This window comes from Mercenaria mercenaria, chromosome 2 (genome assembly GCF_021730395.1).
Source record: "Mercenaria mercenaria strain notata chromosome 2, MADL_Memer_1, whole genome shotgun sequence".
Lineage (NCBI taxonomy): Eukaryota > Metazoa > Mollusca > Bivalvia > Venerida > Veneridae > Mercenaria > Mercenaria mercenaria.
The window spans coordinates 94,371,335-94,386,602 of record NC_069362.1 but is presented as its reverse complement, the minus strand read 5'-3'; the positions used below and the strand labels follow the sequence as shown (position 1 = coordinate 94,386,602).

The window sequence follows — 15,268 nt, the reverse complement described above, 5'->3', positions numbered from 1 at the left end:
GCACTCGGATTAACATATCATCTGGCGGAGCTGTTTGTTGATTTTTTTGCGTTTTTTTTTTATTTGAATAGGAAAAAAATCATTTCTAGTATTTTAAAATCTACAAGTATATACTTTGGAACTTTAATGGACATTTCCTTTTAAAACGATGAAAGCGTAGTTACGAAAAATATAATTTGTAAGATATGAATCAAATCAAGGACTGTAAAAGCATACTGATACAAATCTCTTTTTTTCTATTTCTTATCTTTACATGCTGGACCATTTTCATATCGAAAACGTATCGTGCGCAGGAGTCTTAATCCGTAATTTAGTAGAATAATTATGAATAAACTTGAATTCCACAAAGAGTAGAACAGATCAAAAATCGATGTAAGACTTAGCGCAAAACACCCCTCCCCCCTACACGCCCCCTCTCTATTAAATCTGGCCGCTGTATATCAGCTGTGGGTTTATAAAGATCCATATATATTTTCCTTTGTCTTGTGGTGGATATTTACTATAAAACAAACTCATTATTGATCGAATAGATTGAAATACAATATAATTCTAACGTAATTTATATTGTGCTGTCATGTCTTTTTGCTCTACGTAGAGTGCGCATGCGCGAAAATTGTTTCCCGTTGCTAAGCAAATAGCTCTGCGTAAAAAGGTCTATTGTGAATATATGAAACGAAAAATATCTATTTATGTTATTAACCATTTTTAGGGGAAACAAACTGATTTTTGTCAAGATTCCATTGTTCGCTTGAAGGAACTTATATCGAAAAAGACTGTACAAACTTCCAGCAGGAACTGTAAAGGATTACAAACCACTTTCAAATTCTGAATAAACAAGTCCAGATTGCAACTACAATGAAGTGATCGAAGAAGGAAATGGTATATATTATGAACAATTCTCTCTAAATGATAACACTGACAGTCTGTATTCTGATTTTGGTTCTTGTGTGTGCGCGCACAACTTCTTTATAATATACAGCCTTTTATATAAATGATAATATGATGCAGTTTGACTAAACATAAAAGAAAAGTTGGTCATTAGTCGTATTACGATCTTGCAATTACTATGCATGATATATAATTATAAAACAAGCATTACCCATACCACTGAATAGAAAAGCGACCAATTGAGTGTCACCCTTCATGTAAAATGATACGGGCTAACGTGTGTTCTCTACTGGGATTTCTGTGGACTGAAAGACACACGCAGACAGCAAATGTAATATTTTACCAAGAGAGACAAAGATTCAAGTCTTCACTTCAAAATGTTATCTGGCTGTGCGCATGCGTGGCGGAAATTGGCGGTGATATCAATACATTCAAATTGAGGCCCGTCATAGTGGTTAAACAACATGTTAGTTAATGATATCAGAAAATGATATTTAAGTGGATGTATAATGGATATGAAATGGAATTATAGGAACGAAATATAGGACAAATGAGAAAAAGCTTGATAGTAATTCATATAAGATATATACAGACAAATGACCCTGCGACATGAGAATAAAATAACACCTTTTCTTAAATGTCATAGTTCTGGGTTTTCTTTTAAAAATGACAATACTGTTTGATATGCAAATTTTAAATATCATGCCTTATTTATATTTTCCTTGCCATTATCGATTATACGTATGGGATTATATAACAGTCGAAGAATTGATAGAATGTTGTGATGCATGCCAAATAATTTAATCTTCCCTATTATTACATTGACATATAATGATACAGACCGAAAGTTGTGTGTGGTTGAGTCAGTTGTTATCCATCAGATGCAGTATAGCTTTGCAACGTTCCATGCTCTTTAATATCGTTCGTGTTGTATGGAAACTATCTCATTATATATTAAATGAAAGTATGTTTCATGTTCTTTATAAATCATAACAAAATGGAGAATTACACAGACTTAACGTTACTTAATGAACAATCACATTATTTAACAACAATTAATCTCCTGAAATGAATTTACTTACTTGTTTTACAATTTTACAACAAAAAAAAAGAATATTTTTACTGGTGAGTAATTCTTACATATATTGAAATAATAAAAAAAAGTTAAAATGATAAAAATTGTACGCTATAGCAGCTATATTTTTCTTCTGTGTAAGGTCATGAAATAACAAAAGTTAAAATATCGACCTTACTGCGTGTTTTAGAGACGATATCTATTAGCATTTTTATAAATTGGCACGAATATCAAAGCACCAAATCAAATATGTAAACAACTTCTTAAAACATAGTTTTCATTTTATTATTATAGAGATATCAGAAATGAAAACTTCTGATATCCGAATTTTATGTTATTATGCGAATTAAATGCACGACGATCATTGTTAAAATTCCTTTTTTAACCCTTATAAATTTTGCGAGGTGTAGTGTAAGATATAACTCCATAGAAATCTATTTTTTGTTATAAAAATTCCTTCTAAAAAGTAATCGCTTGGCCAGTTCAGAAGAAGGCAGTTGTTTCAAGCTTGAAAATGTAGTTAAAATGATACTTTTATTTCGTATAAACTTTTTCAATTATTGTCGGCATAACACTATATTCTGTTTCCTTAAAATGACAAAGATACTAGTAACAAACTATTAAATATATATAGATATTCACTCGATCATTTTAGAAAAAACTGGCTACCGTGTTGTTTGTTTGGGTAACACAGCACGAAGTACATAGATTTGTGTATACACACACTATTGTTGGTAAGATAAAAAATAATACAGGCTTAAAATGTATAAATATCCAAAGTTTGAATTTGACCTACCTCTAAAATGTAACTGGCACTAAGTGATATTACTTAGTGGAAGCAGCTCTACATACGCTATAGCCAAGTAAAATACAGTTCATGGTTATTTTGCTACATTTTCAAATCAATATTAAATGATAATATATTTCCTTGAAATATGGGCATAGAATATACTTTCCATTGATTCCGTGAAATCTTTAACTCCAATATAATGCGTTAAAGTCGAGTTAATGCAGATATTACTGAAACTTCGGAGAAGCCATACAACCAGTTGATTTGGATGAAATATGTGTAATAATAATAATAACAGTAATAATTATAATAATGATTATAATAAAATAACAATAATAATAACAGTCGCCATCAACAACAGCAATAATAATATTATCATTATCAACATCAATCATAATTTTTCATATCAGAATAAAAGTTGACGAAACTCTTGCTATCCATATGCATAGCACGGCCATCATCGAAATTACGAGGAAGCATAAAAAGCTGATAAGATATGCCGGAAATGACACGTGAGCCTCTTTCGCTAATAAATGGTCAAAGTTAGCGAGTATGAAGCAAGATCATGTACTCTCAATGGTTAAGTCATTCCGGCTTGTTTATAAATCTACCAACATATTTGATTTGGGGAGATGCTGTGATAAATAAAATTAGGTTACGACGTTGTTACATATTTTATTGAAAAGGTAAATATTTATTCGTTAAGACAATTTTGTCTATTTCGCGGATAATTATAGATAATAAATTTCAGAGTCTTTTTACACTTCATCCATTGCGACACAGTTTTCACATGGTCATTATCTCCTGGTTCTATAGAAGAATGTCAAAATGTTTGTCCTCTTTAAGCCTGCAGGCTCGTGAAAATGACTTAAAGGGACAAATAGCTAAACAAATGTTAACATTGTGGTACTACTACTACTACTAATAATAATGATATAATAATAATTACAAGAAGAAAAAAGTAAAAGAGAAGGAAAAAGAAGAACAAATGTATCATTTATAAAAAAAATATAGAAAAAATGTGTATTTTATCCATTCGAATTTGTTTTTAGCTGTTGTTAGGTAAATGTCTCTGCCAATAAATAAAGAGCAATTTCAGCATATACATATTTGGTTTATTTCTGTTAGCTAGATTGTTGTTTGATCGTCTCGCCAAATGCTGAAAGCAGCAGTCACTGGTTTTCCGCACAGTATTTCCAATACATATTAACTGAGATGCGTCTATTATTCTATAAACTGATAAAGAATCTTAATCAATTAGCATTTGTGTAAATTTGAAGCCCCAGGTCTGTATAAAGATTACGACAGAGATATGGACGATGCATGAAATCGTATCCATTGATAACAGTAAAATATTAAATTTAAAACGTGTAAAGTCTAGGAATGTTTTACCGTGGGTTTACCTGCTATTGGAAAATCAAGCAATTCTCATTAGAAGATTAACTAAGCAGTTAGTGTACGGAAAGGACAACCCCGCTTAAAAGACGTATCAAAATAACAGCAAAGATGTATATGATATACATCGTTCATACCGCGTTCGGTGGAGTGATATTGTTTTGGCGCTGTTCGTCGTCCGTCAATCTGTGCGTCCGTCCGAAATTAAAAATGCTTATAACTAAAAAAAACATTTTACCTAGAAATACCAAACCACACATAATTATTGATAAGCATATGATCTGTTCACATTTAGTAGTATCTCCCTTGATCTGGAAAAAGCAGAATTTTCCCCTTGTATTGATAAAATCTAGGGCTTTTTGACTGTATCTTAGTAACCTTTGGATGAATCTTCATGAATCTTTACACAAATGTAGGCCACTATTGGGCAGTGATATCGGCGTGACTTACCGGTTTAAGCTCCCCAGTGGTGGGTTTGACACTGACCGTTCCAAGGCGGTGCCCCATTGTGTTCCTTTATTTGTTGTTTCGTTCTTGTGTGTTTACTTTGTGTGTGGTGTGTGTGTGTGTGTGTGTGTGTGCGTGCGTGCGTGCGTGTCAATTATTTAGTTTTAGTAAACATCAAAAGCTTTTATAAATAATTATTTCACCTTTACTGTCAGTATAAATAAATAAACATTATCTATTTTAGATATATGTTTAACTGTCTGAAATAATATGAAAATATAATTTTCCTAGGGTTTTTTTCAGCTGAAGGAAAATTATCCTGGGTAAAATATTTGGACGAAAATGGAGACAACTCCGCTAAAACTTTATTATAGGATTAAGAGATCTGAGGTATGTATTATCTCCTGCAAATCATGCACTTTTACATCTAACCATAAAATGTGCATTCATTATTACTGCAGTGGTCAGTGATTTGAAAAGAAAATTATGTAAACATCAATCCAATAAATCACCTGAGGAAAGTGTGACATTTTTCGAACTGAAATTTTTCCGAGTTTAGTTTATTCTTTAATTAGTATCTCATCTGTATGCATCATATACATACAACATAAACACAAACAATTTAACATTAAACAGTATACAGTCGCTCTATATACAAGAGACAATACATTTATAAAACCTTTCATTCAATTTTAAACATATTACCACATATATAAAATACTTAGAATTAAAATACAAATAAATACAGTATAAGACATTGAGCTATATGTATTCTTTCAGGACCACAAACTTGAATTTATTTATTTATTTATTTTGTTGGGTTTAACGTTGCACCGACACAATTATAGGTCATATGGCGACTTTCCAGCTTTGATGGTGGCGGAAAACCCCAGGTGCCCCTTCGTGCATTATTTCATCACGAGCGGGAACCTGGGTAAAACCACCGACCTTCTGTAAGCTGGCTGGATGGCTTCCTCACATGACATGAAGAATTCAACAAGCCGAGTGAGGCTCCAACACATTTCGATGAGGGGCAAGTGATTTGAAGTTAGCGACCTTAACCACTTGGCCACGGAGCCCCCCAACCCCCACCCTACCCCCAACACAAACTTGAAAGCTCAAACTGAGTATTTAAGACATGCCAATGACCCTAAATTAATATTGTGTCAAATGACAACACAGCAATAACCCTACAAATTTTGGGTTATATGTCTAACAATAGCTGTCCGTAAGATAGCACGCTCGACTTTTCTCAATGCTTGACTCTGAATTAGAGTTTTGCCAGTAAAAGGGGCTTAACTCGATGAAATATATGTTTGACTTTATCAAACACTTTTACAAAAATTTAAAACAGGGGATCGTTTCTCCTGATGTAGACTTTGATATAAATAACTGTTTTAAGTTTCAAGTCAAAAGCCTTGATAGTAACAGAAATATTTGACTTTAACAGATAAGTTGACCAAAAAAGTACTCTAAGTTAAAAAGGGGCATAACTCTGTCAAAATTCAAAACAGAATAATGGGGTTGTTTCTCCTGGTATAGACTTTGATAGTAAATAACTATATTAAGTTACAAGTCAAAAGCTTTGATAGTACCAGAGATATTAGACTTAATCAAAAACTTTAATCTATACATACCATGTTATAAAGGGGTATAACTCTTTTAAAATTAAAATCAGAGTTATGGGGATTGTTTCTCCTGGTGTAGACTAGATAGTAATTAACTCCTTTAAGTTTCAAGTCAAAAGCTTTGATAGTAACAGAAATAATTGACTTTTTCAAAAACTTTAACCATGAAACTTTCAGTTAAAATGTTCCATAACTCCTCTGACGAATTTCTTATTTTAAAAAAGTTGAAACCCGCATAATTTCACAGGGTAAAAATGTTGAGACAGCTACTGCTGAGAAGAGAACGATCTCTCTATATATATGTCAACTTATGAGAAAATATCTAGAAATATAGGGATGTCAAAAAGCATTTCAATGCTGTTAAATACATGTAATGACTGTGTTATTATGTATAGCATGCTGGTAAAATAGATAGATTACTTTTCGCTTTCATTGATATAACATGGACAAATGGTATTCAATGAACTATTCCACTCTATAAACAGATTTCCTTGTGTAAAGTAGATTTAGGCTGAGTCTTCGAAACATGTATTTATCATTGTCTCAGTGTAAAGAGTGGCGTAATAAGAGGTAAAATAACCAAATAGTTTTAGTACACGATCGCTTCACTTCGAGTGATACCTTAAAAACAATTGGACCTTTCTTCCCCAAAATAACATGTAACACCTGTTACTTTTAATTGTTGTTACTTTTCTGAATTTATAAAATAATGTTTTATATTTCAAATTACGATTATTTCAATACTCGAAAAGATTACAACTAAACCCTGCTTTATACCTTTTAATTACTACACGATAAGATTTTAATATTTTAATATGTTACAAATCAAACAAATCAAATATTTACTAAATGAATACAAGGTTGGGTATTTATTGGCCACTCAAAAACAAAAATGTACTTGACGAGGTATCTCGCCAAGTATGTAAATAAAGTAACCGGAAGGAGACCAGGCGCGTCTGGCTAAAATTTGCAAACTATTACAATGCAACTCTGCACTGTCACACATAATTTACACTTTCATCACGTGGTAGCAAAACCGGCAAATTTCAACATAACGTAACTCTGCACTGTCGGACATAACGAGGTAGCAATACTGACTAACTTAAACATAATGTGGCAATGCACGGCAACTTCGGTGCCAGTAGTCACGGTATGATAGTTACCAGGCACGACCAGGTATCTGGAAATGACGGTTCACCACATGCCAAAACCACTGCGTGAAGCAAAGCGGTAAGTTGCATGCTAGAGGGTTGATAACGCAATACAAAGCAATACGCAATACAAAACAATACGCAATACAAAACTAGATTTCGCCAGGTAACATATTCAGCCCTAGCCATATAACAACATAAGAGTAACCACATAAGAGTAAACCGCCTCGGTAGCCTAGTGATAGAGCGTCCGCTTCGAGTGCGGGAGGTCGTGGGTTCGATCCCCGGCCGAGTCATACCAAAGACGTAAAAATGGTACAAGCAGCTTCCTCGCTTGGCACTCAGCATTAAGGGGATAGTGCTAGGACTGGTCAGCTTCATATGAATATCCTGGAATCGCCAGATATCCATTCTCGCAGCGATAGTTACTGGCATAATGTTCCTGTGTATACGACTGTGCATTCTTCTATAAGGCCTTTTGTCAACTATTCTGAGAAGTTGCCTGTAAGCAGAAATACTACAGAGAAACAGTCAGTTTGTGTAAAGAAGATAAAAAAGAGCTACGGAACCAGTTATGCATCGATATTATTTTGCTTAACAACCAATAACGTGAATTCTCAAAAATAAATAAAATTATTTTTATTCAAAATAATTTACATTATTTCAAAGTAAAGTCCTTTCAACTTATAATATACCAAATAATCTCTGTCACAAATTTAGGTTAACCTTAGAGTGAAGCAGTCATATGATCCTGAATATATATTCCTATATAGTGTAACTTGTCTGAAAGATCGTCTTTTCGACCACTTATCTTACTTTCATGAGATCTTACACTTAGATTTTCTCGAACTATTGGTTTGTTTACATAGTTATATGAAATCAAGTTAAAATATCCTGAAAAATCAACACAAATGAGCATAATTGTTTGCTTTAGAGGTTTTCATTTTCTTAAGATCTGACGTTGTCTGTATGGCTAGTAAATGCAAATATCAACTACAGGCCCGTCTCAAAATTTAACTACATAGCGATTTGTCTCATAATATTTCACACATCCCTTTGTCGGCTAAATAAAGATCACGCTGAAACGTACATTTTTGCAAAGGAAACATGATTTCGCTATAGCAATTGTATTTGATGAGTTTAAGTGGTAATGCATATTATAACTGTGAATATTTTACATGATTTATCGGTCTTTAATTCCTACATCAGTAACATCAAATATTAAACAGCAGACGCATATTGTAAACCTTTTTGCATGTGACTGATGCAGATCTGATCCAAGCTCAGTATATCGATCTGTGAAATATATCATATTAAATAGAAGTCGAGAAATACGACTCAAGTTTTTATGCTAGCTCACAACATAACGGTTATGAAAGAAAAGCCGTGTAGAGCCTCAGAATGAAATAAACTCCGAAATAGTTTAAATCCAAAATCTTGCATAGAAGGTATGTTTTATTGAACGAATATAGTACAAAATACGCCAAACAGTTAACAAAGTTCAATTTTATCAAGTATTTCTCTTTTCAGTTTTGTGATAAACATTTAAAGATATATGTTTCTTGAAGACGAAAACAAGTTTTAACGACTTAATAAGTTTTTATGTTTCTCGGTTAGAACTGGGGATTTATAAATTTTATTTAATATTGGTCATATTTGAATGCTTTGCCACTTAAATTCATCAGAAGATATCCAGAATGCACTTTTTCAATGACAATATATGCCCTTCATTGTGTTTGTGCGTGTATGTTTGGGTTTAACGTCTTTTTCAGCAATTTTTCAGTCAAATCACAATTTAGCCGACATAGGGGTATGCGAAAATGTATGACAAAACTCGCTATGTATTTAAATTTTGGGACGTACCTGTAAATAAACTGGAAAACTATTGCCCTCATATTTAGACAGATGAACATAGCTGTATAGGTGCGCATGATCATTCTGCATGCTCGTCTTACAGATGTCAGTAATGTATTTATCAATATTTACAAACAGATTCCTTTCATTTAGAGGAAATGATGACTTTTTAATCGTAAGGGTAATTGACAGGTTTTTAATAACGTTAATCTTAATTTGATTTCCTTGTTAACTGCTATCATAATTTTTTTCTTCGAAGTAGAAGTAATAAACAGTGTTTGATAATACTAGAAATGAAATGAATTTTATAGGATATCGGCTGCGCATTCTGTGCAGTATAAAAGTAGGCGTGTGTTGGTTTACTTGATCAAAGTAAAGACATTCTTTATTGTGGCGATATTAAGCTACTCCATGCGGAATATCGCAGTTATTTTAATGTCACATGTTATCAAAATCTTTAGACACTGCAAAAGTGTTAAATTTTACAGGAATACGTTTTCTGAAAAGTTTGCTGGAAATTGTTAAATGTGTATGTATGACTACGGATTAAATTAATACCAGATAGTTAAACATACTGGAATAACAATAACAGTAAAATGTAAACATTTTAAATGTAAACTTTATTATCTGTTGTTGTTGCTTTTGTTGTTGTTAATGTTGTTGTTGCTTTTTACAGAATAGAAGTAAAATTTTGGAAACGATCCTACTATACATATATTAATATTAACCTGTGAATTTTGCACATTCTGCTCTATAAGTGCGAGACATGCCGGTAGGTTTTTATGCGAATACATTAAGTTTTATTTTAAAGCATAATAATTTATTTTAACATGATTTTATTGGCTGTTTACATGAAAAATAAGTTTTGTAAGTTCTTGGCCTTAATACTTGATGCTGGATGAATTCGTCAACACATTTATTTTTTCCAAAGTGCACTGATCAACATTGCATTAAACGAGCATACTTCTTTTAAAACCTACGCAATTTGATATTAGTGAAAAAGTATGATATGTAAACAGTAAATATTAGGTTTCAAATTGCCTTATTCTTGCAGAGTTTTTTTCTTCTTTTGTTTTTAATGTAAATATTCTTTAGCCTACCCATTTGTAAATATGAAGAACTACTCAATAGACGTATTGCCTTTTAAGTCTAGCCAAAACCACGTCTATTGCCTTTTAAGCCTAGCCAAAACCACGTTTATTGCCTATTAAGCCTAGACAAAACCACATCTATTGCCTTTTAAGTCTAGCCAAAACCAGCTTTTGACATTTTAACACTAAATGTCATGCTAGCGTCATTGATATCATTCTATTACAATTCTCCTTACCGCAGAATTATACAACAGTTATCGCCAAAATATGACAGCAACGATCTGGCCAAGATATAAGCAATACATTTGTATGTCTGTATCAAACTGACAAATATTATATGAATGAAAAGTACGTGATCTTTACTTTTGTTTGATGTATTATAGCAAAATGATAAATAATGTTGTAGCCGACATGAAAAGCAAACAACGAATAGAGAAAAAATGTTTTTAATATCTACTTTAACTTTTTTATATAAGAAAGAAACAAATTTTTTCAGAATGCAATTTTACGAAAATGAATAAAAATATACTAATAAATTATACAAAGCAAAATCTTATCATTGATAATGAAGAGCGATGTCTTAATTTAGCGCATTTGCCGTTGAATACTGCTGCAAGAATAAAATGTGATCTTCTTTTTATCAAGCATCACACAGGATTATTGTATGAATTCTGTTACTCCTTAGATTGTTTGCATTAAGATTATATTATCGACAGTTTGTATTTTCAGTTATACATTGCAGGCAAGCCAGTGTATCAAAGTCAACAATTTTATACTTTATGTTAGATCTTCAAATGTTTTGAATTAAGTTTTAATATGCTTGTTTCTGTTAAAACACGCTTACGCTAAAATGACGTCACGTTAACGGACGATGACTTCAATGTTTTTGCCGCGACAAAGAAAGAGCGCCACTATAATTTATCTTATCTTCTGTTTTAGATAAAGGGCATATCTATATGCCAGAATAATTCACTCATTTATTCCGCGGACGTATAACCACTTTTTCGTGCATTATTTCTTAAGTAAAATGTCTTAGTGTTTACTGTGCATTTCAATTTACTTAGACAAAATACTGGATTTGTGAGTGTGCTTTTTCTTGACAATAATAACTGACAAAAGAAAACATGATCCTTTTTATGATAATGTTAGAATTACTATATCTGGACAATTCACAAATTCCTTATATCATCAAAAACCGCTACAAAAGCACTGTAACAAACATGTCCAGCATCTAATATTAACGTATTGTATTTTCAGGAATAAAAGATGGAATAAAGCATTGGATTTCCAGCGGCACATATAAAACTTATCATGCACGTGAAAGAGTTGAATTTCAAGGTCAATTTAACTTATGGGGATGATAGCATTCAAGATGATGGGATAGACCACTTGTTGCAGCTTATGTTTATATTCTGGGGCGTCATTATGCCAATCATCGGCGTCATTGGAGTCTTTGGGAACATTTTAACCGGAATTGTTTTATTCCGACGAGAAATGAGATCTACAACAGTCTATTTCTTGAGAACATTACTAATAACGGATACTGGAATAATTGTTGGTGCAATCATGGGAGTATCAGTAATTTCAATTACACAGTTGGATTCTAAAGAATTGTTATTCACTGATGTGATTTACCCGCATATTTTTACACCAATAAACTACTTTGTGATGGCTCTACAAACGTTGAATGTATGGACAACTGTTGCCGTCACCGTGGAACGTTATATCGCCATTTGTTTTCCGTTTAAATCAATAGAAATATGTAACAGACGTAACGCCTATATTATGATTGGTATCACAACACTGTTATCGGTCGTTTATAACATTCCGAGGTGTTTCGCTACAGGACTTACTACATGTGGTGATCGTTGTTATATGGTCATAACTACAGATTTTGGCAAAACCAATTTTTATACAACTGTTTATAGCGAATGGCTGTACACAATTCTTATCTATGTTATCCCTCTTCTAATGTTAGGGGTTTTAAATACTCTACTTATTACAGAACTGATGCGCATGCGTAAAAGAAGAAGTGTTACAAATAGTAAAGAAAACACAGAGTTTAATTTAAGTATTGTGCTAGTTATAATTGTAGTGGTATTTATCATTTGTCAAACTCCTGGATTAGTGGCACAATTTCATTTTCTGGACGCAGAAGTTTTGATGAAATGGACATGTGTGAGTAATACTTTGTTTGTGTTGAATTCGTCTGTAAATTTTGCTATTTATACCGCGGTTGGAAAGAAATTCAGAACGCTTCTTTTAAAAACATTTAAAAAGTGTCTTTGTGGTCCTGGAGATTCCTCGAATACAGACAGAGAACTAACTACATTAACAACAATAAAAGACACATATGGAACGCGCGTAACAACTGATGAACTAACTGCTTTAAAAAACGATGATTTATAGTTTTATGTCGGGTACAAGAAACAATAAGTATAAATGTAATATACATGATAGAAAACTTTCCCTCTCCATTGATCATACATTTTTTCAAATATCCAAATGTCTTTCATTACTTATACCGTCTGTTTATTCAGAATTATTGCGTCGTTCCTAAACATTCTCTGAATGTCGCTATAATAGTCCCAGAGTATAGTTTGGACACGAACCAAAATATGATTGTAATAAATAATTTATCATGGAGTAATAATACGAATATTGTCCCGCTGAGCAGATCGTATAACATTTATTATTGCAGATCCCAGATCTTACTGTTGGTCTTATGCGATTTTAATTGATATTACATTTTCGTAATGGCTAGACCTCGCAGACAAACACATTTTATGATTTAATTGCATGAAAGCTTCATTGATTCATTAAAACTCCAAGTCAATACGAAAAATATTCTTTGATGGTAAAATAAGACAGGTTATAATCTCAAGGACTTTGAAAACGCCCCATCTATGCATTTGAAGGATTTGATACAGGAATATTTATGAAATAGGGTATAAAGGTGGTAATGTGTGTTTACCGCTCATAGAACTCATATTCGGGTAGGTTTTATTAGGATATATAGAGATTCCGTTGTCGTCACCGGATAAGAATATCCGTTTAAATAGTTACAACGTTATAAATGAATTGACCAATTTGGATAAACTGACTTTCATGTTGCAACACGCCAAACGCGGAATCTTAGAGCCACAGCCTAAAATTTGGCATTTTAGGAATAAATTCACGTAAACAATATGCTCGTATTTAATATCAATAACCAAACAGTACTTTTTTACTGTACACGTATTGTTTTGCTTTAAATGTAACTATTTCACGTTAAGAATTATCAAAATATAATAAGCAGAGTTACATTAGGGACGACAGAAATCAGAACCAATATTTTTTATTGAAGACATCCTTGAACGTTGTTCACATGCCTTACAACCACGGAAATGATATCATAGATATGTTTACCCAATTATGTCTGAAAGATGTTTTTTATTTTCTATATCTAATCAACAAATCAAATCTCATTAACACAAGCGTGAGAGTTTCTGAGGAAATCAGAATATACTGGAGTAGAGCACGAATAGGCGATTGTTTAAACGATTAATGTTGTTGTTATTTTTTATATCATTGATCCCGTTGATGTTGTTCTTCTTCTTATTTGTTTGAACCTGTGATACGGTGGCTGCGCACAAGGTTAATATTGGTCTTCCTTTCTTACAGCTTGAATTACGTGCGATTTCTCCAAGTTTAACATCAACACAATTAAATAGGATATAAAGAAAATAAATTCATATTTTGTAATCCAACATTCTTACTTGCAATGTCCAAACAGCTTGGTCAGGATGGAATATATAAATATATGCATTTTGTCTACAGTCAGGTTTTGTTGCCTATATTTACTTTTATGTAAAATACAGACAGAAAGTCAATACTATTAAGCAAACAGTAATTAAATAATTACTGTCCACGTAAGGAATGCATTTTACAAGCTATTTGGAAGAAAGAAGCACGTGAAATTGACATTCATTTGTATGTTTGATCTAAATTAAGCTGTGCTGATAAGGATGTGCACAGTTTCATTTCAAGAAAGGACAACATCAATCAAGTTTAAGATATATGGTTATGTAAAGCTACGAAAAGTTAATTCTTTGCTCATTATTTCGATCATATTTGTACTTTACTTTAAAATGTTACTTGAATATCATGCTAATGCTTTACAAGGAACCGAAAAACTCACCATAACACGTGCGTATTCAATTTTATATTAATTACATTGAAATGCACACGTTTTGTCAATATCAAATCCAGGAAAGATGCACACATTTTCTCATAAACTTTTTTTTATAAAGTCTATCAATCCAGTTAGTTATTACAAAAACATTTCATAAAGTATATCTGATAGTAACAAATATATCATAATCAAGTAAAATATGTTACAGATGTTATAAATAAAGAAACAATAATATTGAAAATATTGTCATGGCATTTGATCGCACGTAAATACGATGGTATCAACACATATGCAGCATAAATCAATACGTTGAAAACGAAGCCTGACTGATACAGTTTTAGTTTTTAATAATGCTTATTTCAAACTTTTACTTCTAAATATATGTTGACGTTTATACCACTGGCTAAATATAAATAACAAGGAATTAAAATCCTTTAGGAATTAAAATCATAAAAAATGTAGTGGGTACCCTTTTGCCGTGTATTGATAACATTTATAAGGTCTTAATTATATTTCTGTTAATGAAGATTACTGAAACAGAACAGAAAAAAGAATGTCATGCACGCTACTGCACTTCTCCAGGAGCATTTATATATCAGGGTAAAGTACGGTAACTTCCAGGTTACACATTCATTCTTCCAGCAATAACTTTTAATCGGTTTTGTTTTGTGAATTTACAATTTATTTGCTTATTTCATTCTCGTCAACAGTGAGGTCAAATGTATAATGAGCCAAACATTCAGTTTGCACATTAATGACGTAATTATCAGACTAG

The 15,268-nt window shown here is 32.2% G+C and overlaps 1 protein-coding gene across 2 annotated transcripts; it reads left to right on the top strand.

Annotated features, from left to right (window-relative positions):
• The first annotated feature begins 4,898 nt into the window (after window positions 1–4,898).
• On the top strand, window positions 4,899–14,132 carry LOC123562910 (FMRFamide receptor-like). 2 transcript variants are annotated; one of them, XM_045355497.2, is made up of 2 exons: window positions 4,899–4,985; window positions 11,577–14,132. In XM_045355497.2, exon 2 carries the CDS (start codon window positions 11,631–11,633, stop codon window positions 12,726–12,728), a length of 1,098 nt encoding a protein of 365 aa, XP_045211432.2. In that variant the 5' UTR covers window positions 4,899–4,985; window positions 11,577–11,630; the 3' UTR covers window positions 12,729–14,132. The 2 variants fall into 2 exon arrangements, with proteins under 2 accessions (XP_045211432.2, XP_045211431.2); XM_045355496.2 differs by lacking the exon at window positions 4,899–4,985 and adding an exon at window positions 9,588–9,757.
• Window positions 14,133–15,268: the final 1,136 nt, after the last annotated feature.